This window comes from Drosophila guanche, unplaced genomic scaffold (assembly GCF_900245975.1).
Source record: "Drosophila guanche unplaced genomic scaffold, DGUA_6, whole genome shotgun sequence".
NCBI lineage: Eukaryota > Metazoa > Arthropoda > Insecta > Diptera > Drosophilidae > Drosophila > Drosophila guanche.
In genome coordinates, this window is record NW_022995750.1 from 6528111 (window position 1) to 6547500 (window position 19390).

At 45.8% G+C, this 19390-nt stretch overlaps 4 protein-coding genes across 7 annotated transcripts; 1 reads left to right on the forward strand and 3 right to left on the reverse strand.

Moving 5' to 3' along the window:
* Positions 1 to 362: 362 nt before the first annotated feature.
* LOC117586541 (putative cysteine proteinase CG12163) lies at positions 363 to 14964 on the reverse strand. Of its 2 annotated transcripts, XM_034276699.1 has the most exons (6): positions 14668 to 14964; positions 6681 to 7103; positions 2086 to 2216; positions 1266 to 2024; positions 1021 to 1202; positions 363 to 953 (listed from the first exon to the last, which is right to left on the reverse strand). In XM_034276699.1, the coding sequence occupies exons 1-6, from the start codon at positions 14764 to 14766 to the stop codon at positions 688 to 690; spliced, it is 1860 nt and encodes a 619-aa protein (XP_034132590.1). In that variant the 5' UTR covers positions 14767 to 14964; the 3' UTR covers positions 363 to 687. The 2 variants fall into 2 exon arrangements, with proteins under 2 accessions (XP_034132590.1, XP_034132591.1); XM_034276700.1 differs by lacking the exon at positions 6681 to 7103 and having other exon boundaries at positions 14668 to 14962.
* On the reverse strand, positions 2372 to 2867 carry LOC117586557. The gene is made up of 2 exons (XM_034276720.1): positions 2773 to 2867; positions 2372 to 2700 (listed from the first exon to the last, which is right to left on the reverse strand). The coding sequence occupies exon 2, from the start codon at positions 2678 to 2680 to the stop codon at positions 2423 to 2425; it is 258 nt and encodes an 85-aa protein (XP_034132611.1). The 5' UTR covers positions 2681 to 2700; positions 2773 to 2867; the 3' UTR covers positions 2372 to 2422.
* Positions 14965 to 15530: 566 nt separating the features above from the next.
* On the forward strand, positions 15531 to 17703 carry LOC117586542. 2 transcript variants are annotated; one of them, XM_034276702.1, is made up of 4 exons: positions 15531 to 15674; positions 15765 to 15997; positions 16056 to 17085; positions 17146 to 17703. In XM_034276702.1, exons 2-4 carry the CDS (start codon positions 15766 to 15768, stop codon positions 17567 to 17569), a joined length of 1686 nt encoding a protein of 561 aa, XP_034132593.1. In that variant the 5' UTR covers positions 15531 to 15674; position 15765; the 3' UTR covers positions 17570 to 17703. The 2 variants fall into 2 exon arrangements, with proteins under 2 accessions (XP_034132593.1, XP_034132592.1); XM_034276701.1 differs by having other exon boundaries at positions 15531 to 15997.
* On the reverse strand, positions 17617 to 18642 carry LOC117586548 (enolase-phosphatase E1). 2 transcript variants are annotated; one of them, XM_034276711.1, is made up of 4 exons: positions 18359 to 18642; positions 18167 to 18319; positions 17847 to 18103; positions 17617 to 17787 (listed from the first exon to the last, which is right to left on the reverse strand). In XM_034276711.1, the coding sequence occupies exons 1-4, from the start codon at positions 18523 to 18525 to the stop codon at positions 17645 to 17647; spliced, it is 720 nt and encodes a 239-aa protein (XP_034132602.1). In that variant the 5' UTR covers positions 18526 to 18642; the 3' UTR covers positions 17617 to 17644. The 2 variants fall into 2 exon arrangements, with proteins under 2 accessions (XP_034132602.1, XP_034132601.1); XM_034276710.1 differs by having other exon boundaries at positions 18167 to 18641.
* Positions 18643 to 19390: the final 748 nt, after the last annotated feature.

The window sequence follows — 19390 nt, forward strand, 5'->3', positions numbered from 1 at the left end:
GTTTCTTCGCCAGGATGAGAACTTTCGCTTGCTCCACTGTTGTTTCAGTGTTACTTTTTCTCCTTGGTTGATAAAAAGATAGATTCTCGATAGATCTGCACGATACGAAGTCGTGCAGCAACCTGCACTTAAAGAGCAGAAACTCCATTGAGCAGGATCACAAACGAAAACTTACTTTACTTTGATTAAGTGAAGACATTTTAGAGAGCACAATTGCAAGCAGATTTTTCATCGACTTTCCATCACTGCTTGCACCACTGTGCCACAGCCAACTGTTGCATGCACCAAGGCTGACATCGATTAAGGGGGCTATGCCCATCATCATACCATTTATCCAGCCAAGAACTGAGAACTGACTCTGATTTCTCGTACAATTTGTTGTTTAAATTTATTTCAATTAATAAGCTGCATTTATGTGTGGCGGATGCTGAATTTTCTTGTGAGATTACAGATGTTCAAAAATGATTATAATGTTTACACATATCTTGCGAGATGAACGTAGAAAAACTAAACGAACTGCTCGTCGCGTCTGTCGCAGAGCATCGATTGAAACGGAAAGTACACAAAAAGTAGGAAAGAAGCTTCAAGATATTTATCTTGATGTCTTTGCTGGAAATGGCTCGAATATTAACCTAGATATACATGTGTATATTTCATATATGATGGGGTGATAGGTTGGCTTTTGGCTTAGGCCAACACGGCGGAGGTGGCCATTTCGCTGACGCCGCAGGTGTTGTCGCCGCGATAGACGCGGTAGTAGCCCTGCTCGCCCCAGCGCGGACCCCACGAGTTCTTAACGATCCAATAGGGCAGGGTCTTGTGGAAGTTGGGATAGTCAGAGACGCCATAGCCCACAATCAGTACGCCATGGTCGAGGTTCTTCTTGGAGCACAAAGTCTTCCAGGGATGAGAGACGCCGCCGCGATAGAACTGCATGGCATTGGCATTGAGGCCTGTAAGAAAGGATACGCAAAGCGATGAGAATGCCTTTTATTTCATGAAAATCTCCATCAGTCTTACCAATCGAGATGGGTCCGTGGGTGAGCAGCCATTCCTGCATGGCCGTTTCGTTGCCCTTGGGCAGATCCACAAATCCAGAGACCTGGACATGGGAGAGTGTCCTGTTGAAGTGGCACTGCTTCTTCTTGGCCTCATACGGGTACTCAGCCTCGTACTCCAAGCCACCAATGTCCTTAATCGCTCTAAAGGAATCAAAATGAATGAAAGAGTGAGCCTCAATCTGCACTTCCTTGGTGTTGACTTACTTGTAGGCATTGTCCATGAGTCCGCCATTGCAGGCACTGTCTGTGGTATCACAGTCGAGGAGCTCCTGCTCGGAGAACTCCTTCAGCTCGCCCGTTTTCACGGCATACAGACCCTCGATGTTGCCGGTCACACTGAAGGCCCAGCAAGAGCCGCAGGAGCCTTGATTTTTCACCTGTGTGACGGCATTCTTCTGCCTCCAGTCGAACTCCTTGGGAAACTCTCCCTCGTATTTCGGCACAACGGCTGGGGCACCGCCAGTGGGCTTCAGCTCGTCCCGCTGCCACAGACCGGTGCGCTCCTTGTACTCCGTGCTGGTCATGTCCGCAAACTCCGTGATGCCGTACTTGGCGCTGCCCATCTCGTTGGCGTTCAGCTCCTCGATGGTCTTCAGGTTCTGCCTGAAGATGCGCATCCTCATCTGTCGCTCTGCCGTTGTGTCGTAGCGGCGCTCGAACCGGATCTGGAACTTGTGGAACAAATGGTCCACCTTGTCCAGCGCATGATGGCTGTGGCTGTGGCTGTGCTTCTTGTGCGTCTTCTTCTCGGCCCACTCCACGGAGCGACTGTGACGGGCCTGCACCACCTTCTGGTTGCGGCACTTGAATGTAATGTCGTGTCCCTGCTCCAGCCACGGCTGTGCCCAGATTTCAACGATGCAGCGGTGCTGCACATCCGTGTTGCCATCAATGAGGTCAGCATCAATGCGAGTCAAAGTGCCCGACACCACCTGACGCGAGGCCGTGTAAACTTTGACGATTCTGTAACAGAGTCGAAAGTTGATTTAGTTGCTCCTTTGGCTTGGGTTGCTCTTTCTCTTACTTGTAATGCGGTCCCTCGCCGGCTGTTAGCTTGTCCAGGGTGCGCTGAAGCTGCGCCTCGGCCTGCTTCGCGTCGAAGGGTTTGCTGTGACCTAAGGGTACATCATTAAGGCCGCGTTTGCTGCGCACGAACTGAAAGTAGAAGCCGTTGCAGGAAAGTGGATGAATCAGTGGACAAAGTATCACAAATCGCAGCCCAAATCCCATTTTAAAACTGTCTTTTAATAACAATTAATTTTTGCAAACATTTTCATTCAATTATAACAAATACAAGAAGATCAGATCTTGGTTTGGAGGGACATTGGCTTGGTTCTGTGCTGATCTCCAGATATTTTAGATCACAAACCGCACTCAAAGGGCACAATGTAGTCGTCCAGAATGCGCACTTTGCGCAGCTTTCCCTCCGTATCGACACCCACTTGGCCCACCATTGCCTCAGCTGCAGCTTCAGGCTCATCGCCTTGACTGTCCTCCTGCGATAATCCCTCCTGGCGACGCACCACCATCATGCCAGCGGCTGCCGCTGCCTCGTGCCGCAACCATCCGGTCATAATCCAAATCTGTCGAATGCGTGTCATCAAAGGTGAAGGCTTCATTCTGAGTTTTTTGTTTGTTTCTACTTGGTTATGGATTAAGTATCTTTATCTAGGGGGTTATTTTATTACTGTGGGGGAATTTCTATACGCACCGTTGATATATTTTCGTGTAAAGTATTTACTTGTTTCTAGACTACCAACCGTGTCTAACGTATCAATGTGAATGAATTTTGAATAGAGTAGAGCGAGGAGTGATTTTTCATTGACAATGATGTTTTTTTCGTTTTTAGAACCAGATTTTACGGGGAAGTTTGTTATAGAAAGTGAAGAGTATGCTTGGAGAATTTACTCTTATCGGTTATAGAGCATAAAGTCAGCATAAATTATGATTCTTTGAACATCATCGATTGAATCACTGAATCTTAGAGATTCTCCTTAAAATTCTTAAACGGATTCTTTCCTCTTGTTTGCATTATTTTGATTTACTTTGTTACTAGATCTAATGTCTGAAATGAACGATTGTTATACTTGGCATAGCTTTTTGACTGATGGCCTAAAGACGTGACGTGAAACAGTTTCTGCTGTAATTTAGCCTCTTGTTCCATGGTATCAGTAGCTCAATGACCGAAAAAGCTTATCGTTGCCCGGCCTACGCACCACTTAAGAATTAAAGCACAAGCAACCAGTGTGGTTAACAATCTTAGGACTATGAGGCATAGCTTTATGCTGCCCACTGGGGCATCCATCATTCGGAATTGGCTGGCCAAACATATAAAAGTATCCAACAGATACACAAGTATAAGTCGCTAAATAGCACAGGGGCACAAGTCAGCCTACATGCCCCCTCTTTGCTCGGCACAGTACTCGTTAATCCTCCGGCTAATTAACCGAAATAGATACACTTATCCATTACAAAGAGACAGACCAGACACACAGGACACACAGCTGTCGCTACATCAATCCGGTGAGCGATGGAGATGACATGATGGAGAATGAAGATGGAATGTGGGTGCGGAACCTGCTCCTGGCACATAAATTACATATAAATGCAAATGAAACAAAGACAAGTCGGAATCTACATTACCAAAATTGACAGAAAGACACACACAAAACACACGGCACACACGCATGCCGAAAAACTTGCACCAAAGCAAACCCTTTGACGAGGTAACCTCCATGAGCACCGCCACCCTAAAGGCAGATCTGTTCCCAACAATAACACAGCGAAAGACACATGCGGCACGACACATAAACCATTCAATGACGAACACAAAACCAATTAAACCAAACATTTTGGCTGGAAATTCGTTTGCCTCTTGGCATCGATGATGGCGATGCTGTTCTGCTTCTGCTCCTGATACCGCTCTCCTGCTTTTGATGTTCCTGATGCCCCTGATGCCTGATGATGGGTTTGGAGTGAGGAATTTTGGGTTTCACTTCTGCTGCTGCTGATTCTCATTGTGCCGAGGAGGAGCCCCAAAAATGTCTGATGATACTGCTCAGCCTCTGCTGCCGTTGGCAGGTAACTGACAGAGCAGGAGGAGGCGGCAGGCAATAGTCGTTGGACCGATGGCAGGGCTTGAGCAGAGGAGTCGTTGGACCAGGACAGGTCACCACCCATGCAGACCCAAATGGGTGGCGGGGGGACAGATGGGAAGCAGTTGGGGCTAGCGACAACAATGCCGGGGAGTGAAATGTAATGGCTCCGACGTGTGTATAATTAAAAATACAGGAGAATTGGGGGGAGGAAGCAAGCGAAAGAGCAACGGCGGAGCAATGTTTCGATGGGATTGCCTGCACGAGGCTGTACAGCCTGTCCGAACATGAATTCATTAAGCATCGCTCCACTCCACTCCCCAACCCATCTATAGATCCTACCACAACTGTCCCCATTCCCCCCTCCAGCAGTCGCAGTTCCTGCCTCAACCCCAGCGCGCTGAGCTGTTAATTCAAATGTGTATTTCAATAAGAATTATAACGTAAATGATGTTTCAACGAGCCCCGAGGGTGGAGGAACAGTGGGGCCATATGGGTGTACAGATAGGGAGTGTGTGCAATGACCCGTAAAATCCATTCCGTTGAAAGTACTCTGGTACGTACGCATACATGCAAACATACATATAAATATGTACATATACAACATACATACATATATGGACAAATATCGACTGTCAAGTGTGGAAACGATTATACAGTTTCCGACAGTTGCCGCAAATCAGTAAAATCAACGGGGGAATTGTTTTCGTTTTCCATTTATTTATTCTATTTTATGGTATTTTGGTATCGTATTTAGATCTCCCCCACTCGTATGGCTGTGGCGGCACCTCACTATGCTGATTTTTTTTATATGTGCAACGGTTTTTGTGGGAATTTGTGAGAATTATTAGAAAACTCATTTATTAAATCGGGTTATATTCGTTGCGATCATGAATATTATTGCAATAGATGGACATCATTCTGTTAGAAGTCTGTTCTGAAAGGGAAACATATTTTTTATAGATAAATATTGAAGACTTACTTAATAATATTCTTTATTCTCATGATCTCATTGGTGAGATCTTTTTTGTTGAGACATATTCTAAACGAAAACAATTACTTAAAAGTCACTAAATAACTATAGCTACAAAGAGTGACACCGCATCATCATACATCCTACGATCAACCCCTTTTTCTTCGATCTCTTGGGAGTATTTATATACATGTATTTTCTCTGCACTCTCCACTCTGCAACGATCTTCATACCACTGTGCATTCTTCTGCGGCTGAGAGTCAACCGCTGTAAAAAGTAGAGCACAGGGATAATGAGAACACTTGCTTCGCACTCACATTCTCAGAATGTGTGTGTGTTGTGTGTGTTCTTCTTCTCTCCCTCTTTCTCACGACACCACAGGGGCAAACACTTGCACTCACAAACACATACACACACACAGATACAGTAAACCTCTCATATATAACGGTACTTGCCAAGGGCCTGCCTCTGCTAAGCTTCTCACTCTCTCGCACCCTTTCCGCCACGAGCAAAATATAGACAGGTGAATGGAAGATGCTCTCTCCCCGCTCTCCCCCTGGGGGGCTCTCTCCCTGCCGGGTTTAAACAGATTGCGGCCGTAATTTGAGAGCGGAAACTCATTTGATTATTAAGGTGAAATAAGTGTTGTGTGGGGGTTCTGGGGGGTTGCTCAACCCTACCCTATCCTCCCAACGCATTCCCGCACACACCCCCCCAACACGGACATAAACATGGACAGGTGTGGCAGGTGTGAGCAAAAGGCAAAGCTTAAATAAATTCAATTAAATAACATTTTCTTTTTTTATTGTTCGTATTTAGGTTGAGTGTTTTGTATAAAGAGTATTTATGTGTGGGGCAGACAGAGGGATGTTTAGATGCTTAGGGGGGTGTGATGGTAGGGTGCATGAGTGTGTCTGTGTGTCTGTGTTGATGGTAATATAATATTCATGATGCTGAAGATGGTATAATAGTGGTAGCCTCCTCCTGAATGGTCTCCTCCTCCGCCGCCTCCTCCTGCTGTTCCTGCTGCTGGCTGTCCTCGTTCTGCTTCTTCTGAATGGTCTTTTCAAAATTATACGCACCCACCGATAGGAAATCGTCGAGCCAACGTTTCTCATTATCGTTGAGCTCGCTGGTGGCAGGCGGCGTCGTTGTGCCATCCACTTGCTGCTGCTGCTGCTCCTCCTCCTGCGCCTCCACTCCATCATTTGCCACACTCTCAGGAGGAGTCTGCTCGGTGGCTGCTGCTGCCTCATCAATGCTAATTGCCGTTGTGGCCTCATTAGTGGGCCCAGACTCAGGACCAGGTGGCGTTGGTTTCCAATCGGAGACTGTTATGGTGACCAAAAGAGCAGGAGCAGCAGGTGCAGGATCACCGGCCAGAGGAGAGGCAGAGGTGGGAGCCGCAGCTGGAGGGGCGGCACCAGATTTATTCAGGCTGACTTTCCGCTTCATTGGCCCCATGCCGGTGAGTATTTGGGCCTCCAGATGGGCCATTTCGGAGTCACTCAGCTCGTTCCTCTGCCCGCCATTGAAGATGCTGTTACTCACATATTTCTCATTCAGCAGCCGCGCCTTCTCCGCCGGATCCGAGGACAGCGAGTTCTCTGCCGAATCCGTGCAATTCGAGTTGACCAGCTCCCGATGCTTGTCCCCCCACTGGGTGCGCAGCCAGGGCTTCTCGAGGATAACCAATCGGCAGATGGTGTCCGCATTCTCCGCCTTTGTGTCCACAGCATTCAGCAGAATCTCGTACCGCACGCCGCTGGTGATCTCCCGAAATGCATCGACAATGTTGACAAAGTTCATCGAGAGCGGCAGAAAGCTCATGGCAATATTCTGCACGCCAATTAGATTGGGCGACAGATACTCCCGCTCTCCGGGATTCAGGACATGCACCAATTTGATCGGCGGCTCACTCACGCCCTCCGCCTCCTCTGTGGTTGTTCCTTCTGCTGAGGCGGCACTCTGGTTCTGAGTTTTGGAATTTTTGTGGAATGTTTGGTGGTTTGTGGGGGAGGGAAAGACAAAACAGAAAGCAAAACACATATAAGGATACAGACAGAAAACAGAGAGAGAGAGAGAAAGAGAGATCTTTTTGGCAAGAAGCATGGATCATTCGTGGGTTAAAATGTGTGTGTTTGGATGTGTTTGGGGATGTGGGTGAAGGTGAGGCAAGCCGCGTGATGGTATGTGCAGAAAGGCTCTAAAATAAGATTTAGTATCCCTTCACTTATGGGAAAATTATACAGCGAAACAACTTTCATTCAATTTCGTTCCATTTATAAGCTGCCAAACCAACGCATAATTCTTTATACGCATAAAACACACAATTTTAATCCTATAAAACCATCTTTAAATAATCGCATTTAACCTGCTAAAGCCCTGTAATTGCCATCACCATAAACCCATTCCTTCACTGATTTAAAATTCAGAAAAGCACACACAAAGGAGAGCCCCCTCACCCGCCCAATTGTAGACAGATTTAAGGTTAATTATAAATGACTGCACTGCAGAAACATTGTTAATCGCCTGTCCCCCACACACCTGTTCTCCACCTCTTTCCCCATCTCTCTCTCTCTCTCTTTGGTTTGTGGGCTCTGTTTCTGTGGCCCAGAGGCTAAAGTGCCCGGAGGCCTAAAGCCTAATGAACTCGGCATAATTGCAGCTGCAATTGCGGTCAAAGCTGTGGCAACGGAATGGGGGACGACATCTGGCGACGGCGACCAATCAACTCAATCACTGGCCCAACGCTTCAATGGGTCTTCGGTTAAGCCACAAAAACTAATTAACCGCCGCTACCAAATCCGAAACAGAAGCAATAGCAGAGACCGAATCGAGTCGAAGGGATTCTCTGGGCTTTCTGGATGATGTCAAACCAGAAATTCATCGATAAATGATGAGGGCACATGATGCAAAAAGCCGATGACTGACAGAAATACTCGCAGATAGATTGATTGACATGGGGCGGGCGACCGCAGACAGATTTTGCTGAATAATTTAAATATCGAAATCAGAAAAAGGCTGCCAACTGACTTCGATTTCAGGCTACCAACTTCAGCTGCAGCAACTGATGAGATGATGTGGATGCCACTGATGCAACTGCCAGTGCTGCTGTTTCTGCTTGTGTTTCTGGTAATTCTGATGCATTGCCAGCTCTGACAGCAACAGCTAGTTGGGGGAATATACATGTGATATATTCGACTGAAGGGATACCCGCTAAAAGGATATACATGCCATGAGAAAGAAGTACTTCCTGAAGTACTGCCATGAGTACTTTTACATTTACAAGTTTCTTGTGGTAATTCTTCCATTCAGAATTGTTTATCTATGGGCAACATGTGTATGTATTGGTTTTATATTTATTGCTCGATTTCTTGTATGTTATAGATAGAACAGTACTTTGTGCATTTTCAAATGCTTTCATAAGCTGTGGGGTTCAGCGTGGGTTTACACAGGGAACCTTCTGTTCTATCACACACAGCCACACCTCGTCCATATACCCCTTCACAGCGCATTTACTAGGTATATGGCAAATTGAAGTAGAAGCAGCATCAGCATCAACATCAGACAGTAGTCAGTGGGGACAGCGTCATTCTCTGCAGTGTTGAGGGCCTGGCCTTAACGTCTTGTTGACGTTTCGGTCGTTCATCCTCATTGTCGTTGACGCGATGACAAAAAGCCGAAAAATGCATAAAAACTTTTTGACAGCGGTTGTTGCGTCACTGCCTGCAGTCGACGTTGATGGCTGATGGTTGCTGCCACTGGATGATGTTGAATGCTTCTGCTTGATGCTCTGCAGCTGATTATGTCTAGTGGGTGGGTGGTACATATTCGGAGTTTCGGTATTAAGTTTGTTTGGCTGTTCGGTAAGGCCGTTGCCTTATTTTTCAATTAAACTTTATGGCATTTTAAGCAACAGCAACAGCAACAACTGCACAAACTCATGACATGCCCATGATGGGATTTGAAGTTCTTTCAAGACTCGATTGCTTTCCGTCTGTTCGCTTCACTTCGGCTTGGGCTAAAGTCTGTTCGGGTTAAGGCTCCACTCTGTTATCCATTTATGTTGCTCATGTTGATGTGCATTTCCCACCCCCCACCGCACGTTCTGTTGTCCTGGCAACTTTAATGCAAAAGCGCAACCAATTTGATGCAATAACCATCCTATGCCACCCCCATTCCTTCATTTTCAGGCTGCTGCCAGGGAAGGGCATGCAGCACGCCATTAGAAATTGATACTCCTTCTGAGAACCTTCGGGTTATTAAGTCCGTAACTTGAGTTTGCGTTGCGGCGGCTGAAACGTGTTGATTATATTCCAACTTCTTAATGGAAAATTTGCCATGCCCTGTCTGTGGTAATCATTTAAGCAGCTTATTTCCGGAGATTCTTTGCAGTTCAAGGAGAGTTATCGAATGCTTAGCGCACAGGAATTCCAAATGTATTTATCATATTACAATAGCCAATTAAATTCAACCAATCTTCTTCATATTGTTAATATTTTAATTTAATTTTGTTGGTTTTTAATCATAATATTTCATGTTCACTTGGTTGATTGAGCTCTTAGTCAAACATTTCTGCAATTTTCAGCCCAGACAACGAAAATGTTTGCAAAAATATTTATTAAATTTTGTGGGTAATATGGGATCTCGCTTGTTTGCATTTGAGGGAAGTTTAAATGAAAGAAAGCCAACAAAAATTTTAATAATGGTGAAGCCCCATGAATGGGGGTTTGAGTTGACTCAATTTGGGGCATATAAATACTTTAAGAGATCTGTAAATACGGGGACCACTCCCTTTAGACAGATAGAATCTGCTCTTCTGGTTTGACATGTGCTCTAGCAGAGAGCTTTTCCCATCATCCCATGTCTACTTTGTGAATCCCCTTGTTTATGCCGCTTTTCAACACTTATTCCCCGCCAATCGACAGTGTAATCCCCCTGATATCCATAATCCCCGCTTACATACTTGTACATGCATGCATATGGGACAATGGATATATCCACTCTCCCATTCAGATGTGCAGTGTAAACACCAAGAGCTGTTTTTCCCACACACAGCCACTGGTAAAAATGCGCCAAACCCCGAAAAAATACTTTAGTGTGAGTGAGTGAGCGCATTAAGCTGTGCAGCTTGCAGTGTTGGAAAACTTTAATTGAATCAACACAAACATCAACGAGCAGGCGTCGCGTCGCGTCGCGTCGCCGTTGCACCTCTGCCGCTGCTCTGGCCCCAAACTGCGAAATTGGCAATTTGGCTTCTGTTGTTTTTAATTAAAGTTTAATTAAAGCGATTGGCAGGCAGGCAGTCAGACAGGCAGTCAGGGCAGACATCCTCATAGTGCAAATAAATGCAACACCATTCTGCAACCAGCATCATCAAGAGACTGCGGTAATATTCTCTCTTTGGTGACTTAATGTTTTTTTTTTTTTCGTTTTAACGCAGCTCTTAATTAACATTTTGAAATCCACTTACGCATGACCTGCCCCCCCAGCACCCAGTCGCATCTCCAGCAACAGCAACAGTCACAGCCGCAGGCCTCAGATATAAATTTATTCATTAGTGGAAAACCGGTATCATTTCTGTCAGAGATAGTTTTAGTGTCTGCCTATCTCCACATCAGAGTCTCAATCTCAATCTGAATCTGAGCTAAGTTGTTGTTGCATCACACACACACACACTCGAGGCTTGGGGCCTCCAAGGTCAAGATGGTTCCCTACTTGGGCCTTGCCTTTGATGAGGTGCGCACGTTTAGGGCGTGTTTTTTGTGTTAATAAAGACATTAACCTTGGTCTCTGGCAGCGGCAGACCGCTTTCTTTGGACACCTGCTGTGCAGGTGGGTTCACATTTTAAAGTGACTTTTTTTGAGAAGGGTTTTGCTTCAGGTCTTATGGTTTATCATGTGAATTTCTTCATAAAAAACAGCTTAAGACTCTCTTATCAAAAGCATCCATTTCAGTTAAACTTCATTTCCATTCTCTAGGTTCTTCTGAAACTGGCCAAGTTTTGGTGGAGCTCTCAGGCATGTTCTCAATTTGATTTGCATAGAAATTTCATAACTTTTTGGGTCTTCATTCCATTAAAACTCACACCTTACGCATCTTTTCCCACCCACTTTCAGATTCATTGACAAATTGTAGTTTATTTGCAGTTTTATGGCATTTCGTATCCATACTTTTGCAGAGTTTAAACTTGGAAATTCCTCGCACGCTCAAAGACCACATCTTTGGAATAGATATTGGCATTGTTCCCCGCTCGTTCGATGTTATCGTAATGTGTACCTGCAGCTGCGGGAAACCCTGCTGCTACCATGACAACCTTACCCCCAAAAACCACTTGTACTCGTACTCTATATGTACATATAACCTCCTCTCCATAGTTTTAACCTTATGCATTAGCCAAAGAGCCTCGTCCTCGCACCACACTAGTTTCTACCCATCTGCCTGCTTAAATTTCCAATCAGAGCATGGAGACACACGCACTCACAACCAGATGAGGTCTCCTCCTCTCGGCTGTCTGTTCTCTGTTCTCTGTCGATTGTCCGGGCCAAGCTCATTATAAACTTTACCTCCACTGCTCCCCTGGGTGCTAATTTGTGCTCTATGGGGGGTTCGAACTGCGTGGGGTGGGCTGGGGGTTGATTGGACCCGGGTGTCTTGGGTTGACTGGACCATTTAGTGGGAAACGCAATGCCGTAATTTCCTTTAGCATTTCTATTAGGCGGCAAATCATGCACAAAATTATACAAAGGATATGGCCGCCAGTCAAATGGGATGAGGATATCTACACGGATACGTAAAGATGAATACGTCTGGACGATGGACTCCCACATAGACTGTTGAAGTCAGCAAAATCGTGTCACTGATTTGCATAAATCCAAAAAGAGACCGAAAGAGGCATTTGACAATTGCCGACAATTTGCTGGCAAAGATATCGATGGATTCCCGCTTCTCCATCGATTCTTTCCTTTGTTTTCTTTTCGTTGGTTTTCTGAATCATCCCATTTGATTTCCTAAATGATAGTCATAAACCGCCCCAAGACTTCATCTCCACACGCCACGCCACGCCACGCCACTCCACTCCCATGACCATTTCCATCCATTCCTTTGAGATATTTGTGAGACAATAGTGGCTCGTAATTTGGCAGCCAGTTGTGTGCGAATCTTTGCCGCTGACTTGACTGAATGAATATTTATACGTACATATGTACATATATAATATTATATTATGTATAAGTATCCCGTACACATACATATGAATAAATGTTGACTATGTAGCCATCGTTGTTCGTGGTAGTTCCGCAATAATATTCATTTATGCAAATTTTTTTTGCCATGCATTCTTCCTAGTCTCTGGGGGGCTTTTAGTGTGCGTTCCAAACGTTTCTTTTTGTACTCTTTAATCCAAAAAGGGTTAGGCATATCATTTTCTTTGTTGGTTGGATAAGCATAAAGTGTTTCTGGATTTATGTACAACATTTTTACTACAAAACATAAATGTAAATCAATCAATTTTTCTACATTTTCGAGGGAAATATATGTGTGTGGGTACTATCCGCTTGTAACTGGTTTATCATTAATTTATATCACTATCATTAAACTCAAAATAAAGGGTTTTAAAATACAATAATATTCCCATTAGCATAAGGATATTTGAATTGGTTTAAATAGCACCGATAAATAAATAATTCATTCATTTGATGCTTCTTTTAATATTCTTAAAAACGATAATGAGGTAATGGATATCTTTCAAGTCGTAACCATCCATTACTGCATTTTAACTAGATTTATTTAAACTTATTTTAATTTCCATTGAGGCTTGCATCAAATTTAAATTCTACATTTGGAATCCGCGTGGTAAATAATGCGAAGTTCTCGGGAAATGCTCAATATCCACCTCCCCAGTGATGGTGCCAACCCCCTTGTGGCATCAACCGCACGCTGAACCCTTTTTGCGCTGTATTTAATTATTTGCATATACAAATATTTTCGCATGATGAATGCTGTGAGATTTTTTTTAATAGCCGCTTTTTGCCCTGCTACCGCCATCCGGAAATTTAATTGATATTGATGACGTTGCTCTCAGCCTGAGCCCGATGTCCAGCCGGCACCACCAGTGCGAAGCCGGAGCAGGAGTCGGGGTAAGAGTGGAGGCCCATCCAACCGTATTCCCCTAGTCATTAATCTAGGACATTACTTTGGGGGTATCGGATCAGAAATTTAATTTATTTCAATTGAAATCTGTTCCCTTCTCTGATTCATGGGGGAGTTAATCATCGTTTGAAAATCTGTTCACGTTCAGCCGCTTTTGTTTGTCTATATACATATGTATGTATATTGCATTGTATCTAACGATTTCTGAGAATTAAATTTGGAAATATTTGTTTTAGTTGACATCATCAATTATGGCAAGCATTTTGAGTTATTGTGTCACATCGGAGAATGCTATCTCTGAGGGAATTATAGACTTGGAGAGCTAATAAAACATAAAACATAGAACGTTTTATGTTAAACAAAAGACAATATAAAACAGCTAAGCTCATGTCAAGTTATGGTGAATACTCGCTTTAGAAAAATTTATTCTTTCCGGGGTTGGTCTTACAGAAATCTCTTGAGATTCACTTTTATACGCCTCTTGCTGAATAAATGTGCAAAAATATACCCAGTTGCATTTGAATCAGTCAGAGAAATAGTTTCCAAGATGCATCCAGATCTGAGTTCTGATAAAAATAACAAAAGTTCCCTTGGGACAAGGCAAAAATTAAGTCGCAATTTGGCCTCTGAGAATCGCAAGTTGCCCGGAATCGACAAATTCAGCGCACACAAAGGAATTCTAATCAGTCTCGAAAGTGTAATTAAGAACCCCGCCGATCAGGAATACAAAAAAATACGAAAATAGCGTCAGAGGGGGAATCAAATGGGTTCTATCGGTCAAACTGATAAGCAAACAGCTGACTGCCATGGATCCATTTTAACGTACATGCAGTAAACAGAGTCAAAAGCAGACGCTCGAGAGCCCCTTCCCGGCTTGAAATGCAAGAAAGAAAGAGGCGAGTCGTGCTCGCTAATCAACAGTAATAAAAACTACAGCAAACAATAGGCAAGTAAATATGGCGCATATATGTACAAGGTATGCTGTCTACAAGGTGAGCAGTCTAGTTATCTGTTTTGTCTTCCGCCACTCTTTCCATGCACTTGAACAAGACAGTCACCAATTGTGAGAACTGGTTTGTAGAACGCTTCACCTTATATTCGTACACCTTGCACATGCATGTTCGTGTCTTTGTGTGGGGGGTATGTATTGCATTTATGTGTGTGTGTGTGTGGTAACAAAGCAAGCAAAGTGAATATTAACTGTAAATTAGCTATTTTTTCTTAATATTAAACCGTAATGCCCGCCAATGTGTTCCCCGTTAGAAGCTTTAGTCACTCGGGAATTCGTTATTGACTTAAATCGTTATTGGCCTTCACGAAAAGCGTTAATGTCGCAATTTTCGCGCTGCTGAATCATAACAAAACACACGCACACACACTCACCTCAGCATTCCCCGCCTCCTGCTCTTCCATAAGCTCCACACCAGCTGCTTGGCCCAAAAGCAAAAAGAGCGCAACTGTTGCTGCGGCGTACAGCCTCATCTTGGTGCTGCTTTTACTGTTGTTTATGGAAAAATTGTGATTTATTCGTCTTGGCACCGTTGACGTTTGCGTAAAACTTTCACACGTAACGCAGGTAAAAACGTATCTTGGCGGAAATACGCCGCTTCAAATTGTGTTTCTTTTTTTCCGCGAGCGACGGAGCAACGCGTCTAAACAAACGAACGAATTGGAGAAACAGTGGGGAAACTTTGCTGAAAACATGGATGGTTTATATGATAAGGTATGGATGCAATTTTTTATGCCAGCGAGCTTTCTTTCGAGCTTTTTGATTTCTTGACATGCCTTGCCATCAAAAAAAAGCTTTCAAGAGGTTAATTTCAGGGAAATTATAATTTATAACATATCGATATGGATGCATTTTTGTATACGAAATTGGTGTGAGGGCCTTAAAAAACGATCGCCCACCTGCTTGACATACACCTTGCTTTCAATTCCAAAAATGTATACGGCGCGTTTTTCTTGGATTTTGATATTCTGCTTAATATTAGCAGCTAGTTAGGGATCTCAGCGCTAAAACTTTAATTTTATACAATTGATGATTTAGTTTTTTACAAGTTTGGCTAATTTTAAGCACTCCCCACTATTGGGTTTTCCATAAATCCTTCGAATTCCTGTAACCTTTTTTAGCCAACAAACCCACTTCGTGCCAATGCTGCAGAAGTGTTCCTCATTTATCGATAGTACCGAAGAACCCATAAAGCAACTATGGATGGGAATTTTAAATATTTAAATCAGTGACTAAAAACTGCAGAATAGTAAACTAATCTAAAATATAGCTTTAACATTATGTGGAACACTTGAAGCCAATCCGGCGACTGCGTAGACTGTGCGTGACCTGGCGAATGGATCGCCCAAAACGGAAATGCACAAAAACAAACACCATGGAGGTAACCGCTGGCAACAATGCCATCAAACAGTCGTCCCACAATATTGATAAAGCGCCTTTTTCGCTATTTTTCACACATTCCGTCCTCCAGCATGAGTACGCACTCGGGTCGCGCGTATCTGAATTCCTGCCTCAAAGTGCCCATAGATCCATGCAACAACTGTCCGGCTCCGGTCTACAATCGTCCGAAGCTCTGTCTGGGCAAGAAGCAGGTGGGCAGGACGGGTCGCGCCAAAAGCACTGCCTCCATGGAGGCGGACACACCTGGATGGACCACCCAAACGGGTATCCGATCGCTGGCCAAGTTCTACGACAGTATACCTGGTGAGTGAAGGTCCCAACATGATTCCATTTATAGTGACTTGTGCGAGTTCCCTTCCAGACTACTGTGATGTGAAGCACATGCACCAGGAGGAGTTCTACTCTACGCTGGAGAGCCTGCGCAGCACCAGCCGCGAGCTGAGAGCCCAACCCACAGCGGTGCAGGCGCCGGCGGAGCGTTGTGCCAGTGCCAGCAGCAGTTCCGTGGGAAAGTCCAAGAAGCGCGCGGGAAAGGCGAAAAAGAAGAGACCTCCGCAGGTGCTGGATCCAGCTCCGGGTGCAGTGCCAGCACTGAGAGGCGGCCATGCCAATCGCTGCTCCACGCCCGCAATAGCCCTCACTCCCAGCTCCAGTTGCCTGAGCGAGGAGTACGACAAGTGCCTGAGGGATCTGAGTCGTTTGAAGAGCTTCAAGGAGGACTATGCCGTGGAGGTGGCCGACTTCAAGCGTTCCCTAAAGAGCTTCGAGGAGGAATTCAAGCGCCCGAAAACCACCAGCAGCAGTTTCACACAGACGGCACACAAGCCCCATCCAACGGGTCCGCCTGGGGGGCACACGGCGGAGCGAGCCAAGTGCCGCCGGGAGATGCTGCGGCGATGTTTCAGCGTCAACGATTTGGCTGGGATTCCACAGAACGCGAGTCTCCCGTCTGCCAAGTATGGCCAGCCAAAGCTGAGCAATTACTTTCTACAGAAGGATGAGCAGGAGGTGGAGGAGGAGGTGCCGAAGATTCAAATAGAGTCGCCATCCGTGTCTTCCAAGCGCAGCAGCAGTGCCTCCGTCTCTGGGCGAGGGCGCAGCCGTCGTGGCAGGGGACGCAAGCCAAAGATTACAGCGATGCAATCCGATCCGGAGGACAAGTGCCGGCCGCCTTTGAGAATCTTTGAGTTGGTGGAGGATCTGCCAAAGCGAACGAGCAGCGTCTCGCCCCTACATCCGGTGGCGCGCCCCAATCTGGCAGCCACTCTGCGTGCCGAAGTGTCGCGGAAGAAGGTGAAGGAGCTGAAGAACAACTGCACCTACCACGACCCCAGGCCCCAGTTCGATTGGGAGGTACGCAAGACGCCTGCCTGGAAGTCCTTGTCGCTCAAGTGAGTGTTGTGTCCCTCGAGGAGCCGAAGACTCATCAAACTCCCTTCTTTGTCCTTTAGTGAATCACACAAAGCCTTGCTGTCCATCCGATTGGCCACGCGGAAGGCGGAGCAGGCGCTGCAGGAGCGCCAGTACGATCTGCACATGACCATGATGCGGCAGCGGGTCAAGTCGGCACCGCTGCTGCTGGAGGGACCCACGTTCTGGGGCCCGGAGGTGGGCAAGCTGAGCCACACGTGCCGCAGCGAGGGTCGGCGACACGCGTGCGAGAGCAGCAAGCAGCTGCGAAAGAAGTCCAGCTGCCCAGCGGCTGGGGAGGCAGACACCAAGTTGCAGCAGCTGCGAAAGATCTATGGATCTGAGAAGTCGTGCTCGCGCCAGTCGCAGCGCAGCAAGCGCTCCGCCCGTCGGCCCAGGAACCAGGAGACACCCAGCCACGACAGCGGCGATGATTTGTGCAGCGTGGATCGCGCCTTCCTCTAGAGACTCTCACTTAATTCCGAAGCACCTAGTCACAATACATGTAAACATTTTTTGGATGAACCCAACGTCAGCTCTTTATTCGGGCAGTTGCAAGCTGTGGAGCGAGGAGAAGTCTGCAATCAGCTCTTGTCCGCTCTTCTGGTCATCGGTGAGGGGAGCGTTGCCTGGACGCTGCAGCATAATTGCCTGTAGACCAGCGGCTCGTGCAGCGGCAGCTTCTGCAACGGACAGAACACAATCAGATCAATATATTTCCATCAGTCATCTTACCACTTACCTCCAGGAATATCCGTAAGGAAGAGAATGTTGCGTGGATCTTCGCCCAAGGACTTGGCGATGTTTACGTACGATTGCGTCTCCTGTTTGTGGCCCACGTGGGTGTCAAAGTGTGCACTGAGATGGGTCAGCAGGTCTCCGGCAATGCTATACTTGAAAATGAGCTTCTGGGCGGCCACACTGCCGCTGGAGTAGACGGCAATCCGAAGGCCAGCCCCCCGCCAAGCGGCAAAGGCACCAGGCACATCATCAAAGACACTGCGAAGGGGGTACAATCATAATTGGTTTATTGGGCATCTGCTTATCAGAGATGAGACTTACTGGCCCCTGAGTTCGCCGGTTTCGTAGCCCTGCTGCCAGATAAGGCCCTGGAGCGTTTTCAGTGGCGTCACCTTCAGATCTTTGTCAATCAGATAACGCACAAAGCCTGTGATGATCTGCACATCCACTTCCGTTGGAGGAACACGCAACGTGCTGGTGTATTCCGCATACTGTGGCACCTGTTGCAGCTCTTGGACAATCTGTTTGATCTCGGAGCTGCTTTCCCATCCGTCTGCGAGGAACTTTTTAACATTATTCTTTGCGTAGGGAAACAGAACGTCGTGCACAAAGCTGATGGATGTGGTGGTGCCTTCAATATCCACCAGCACCACATTGGCAACACGATCTGTCGACGGCATTCTAAAATTGTTATTTGTTATGAATTTTAATTGAATCTTCAAGAATTTAAATTTTAGGTTTTATGTTACAGCTCGATTCATGTTTGGCACGAGCTAATTTGTTCTTTTTGTTATTATATTTATTTAGCGATGGGTAGTGGGTGTGTTGTTATTTCTATTAAAGTTTATATGCGATGCGTTATCTCGATGGTCGATGGTATCGCAGTCGAAGTATCACAAATGTTACTTGCGACTACGTGTGTGCCTATCAAAGCACTGCCGCTAAGCTTTTAGTGTATTTAGGAACCATGGTTTAGAGCCTCGTTTCTGCTGTCCGTTAGGATGGCGAAATAGCATTGTCCAAGGCCTTATCAATTGCAAGCAACTCGGCGGACGGAAATGACAAGGTTTTGTGCGTATAAAAGCTAACTATGAAACCTGTGCTGTCGTGTAGGAAAGCTGCGCTAGAGTGTCTGTTAGCTGCTGATCCATCAGTGTAGTAGGTCTCGAAGCCTCCCCTTGTCAGGAGTGCCCTTTTTTCCCTATGGAGAACTAATATGCAGCAGCCCCCTTAAAAAAGTCGAAGTCTGACCTAATTTTGGTGCAATGCGAAGTTGTACACTCAAAGACCTCGATTCTCTCCAGAATATCGCCGAACTCCCTGTTTAGGAGGCTGTATGCAAAGGCCTTGGCTAACTCTTTTGCCGCTAGGAATCTCATTCTGTATTCTGTATTCGGGACTGGGGTGCAAATGATTAAGCCTTGATCAATGTTCAGCTCTGTTCTTCGAATGCTGACGGGAATCACATGGGTTTGGCTGGGTTGAAAGCAAGGTTAAGCCTGTTGCATCTTGCCTCAAAGCTGTCTATTTTTCCTACGAGCATAC